Source organism: Acanthisitta chloris, unplaced genomic scaffold (genome assembly GCF_000695815.1).
Source record: "Acanthisitta chloris isolate BGI_N310 unplaced genomic scaffold, ASM69581v1 scaffold22619, whole genome shotgun sequence".
NCBI classification, from domain to species: domain Eukaryota; kingdom Metazoa; phylum Chordata; class Aves; order Passeriformes; family Acanthisittidae; genus Acanthisitta; species Acanthisitta chloris.
The window spans coordinates 1-280 of record NW_008693371.1 but is presented as its reverse complement, the minus strand read 5'-3'; the positions used below and the strand labels follow the sequence as shown (position 1 = coordinate 280).

The 280-nt window shown below is 64.3% G+C and overlaps 1 protein-coding gene across 1 annotated transcript in view; it reads right to left on the bottom strand.

Annotated features, from left to right (window-relative positions):
* Nucleotides 1-158, bottom strand: part of TRAF4 (TNF receptor-associated factor 4) — a gene marked incomplete at both ends in the record, with an annotated part of 1258 nt that extends 1100 nt beyond the window's left edge. The window contains 2 exon segments of the mRNA XM_009083053.1: nucleotides 19-113; nucleotides 116-158. Coding sequence (XP_009081301.1) covers nucleotides 19-113; nucleotides 116-158 — 138 coding nt within the window.
* Between the last annotated feature and the right edge of the window lie 122 nt (nucleotides 159-280).

Here is a 280-nt window from a genome sequence, read left to right as displayed (position 1 = left end):
CCACGGGCCCCATCTCACCTGGATGGTGTCAAAGACAAACTCCTTGGCGCAGTAGGTGCAGGGCTGGGTGCGCTTGGGGCACTCGGCCAGGGCGTGCTGGGACAGCAGGCGTTGTTCTCACAGTACACACTCTCCTGGGGACACGTGCCCTGGTGGCCCTGGGGACAGCAACAGCACTGTCACCCTCCAACTGCCCTCACCTGGTCACCCCAGTCCTGCTAGGAATGGGGCCACGCAGTGCCCCCGTGGCCAGGAGGTACACAGACGAGGGGTACACATG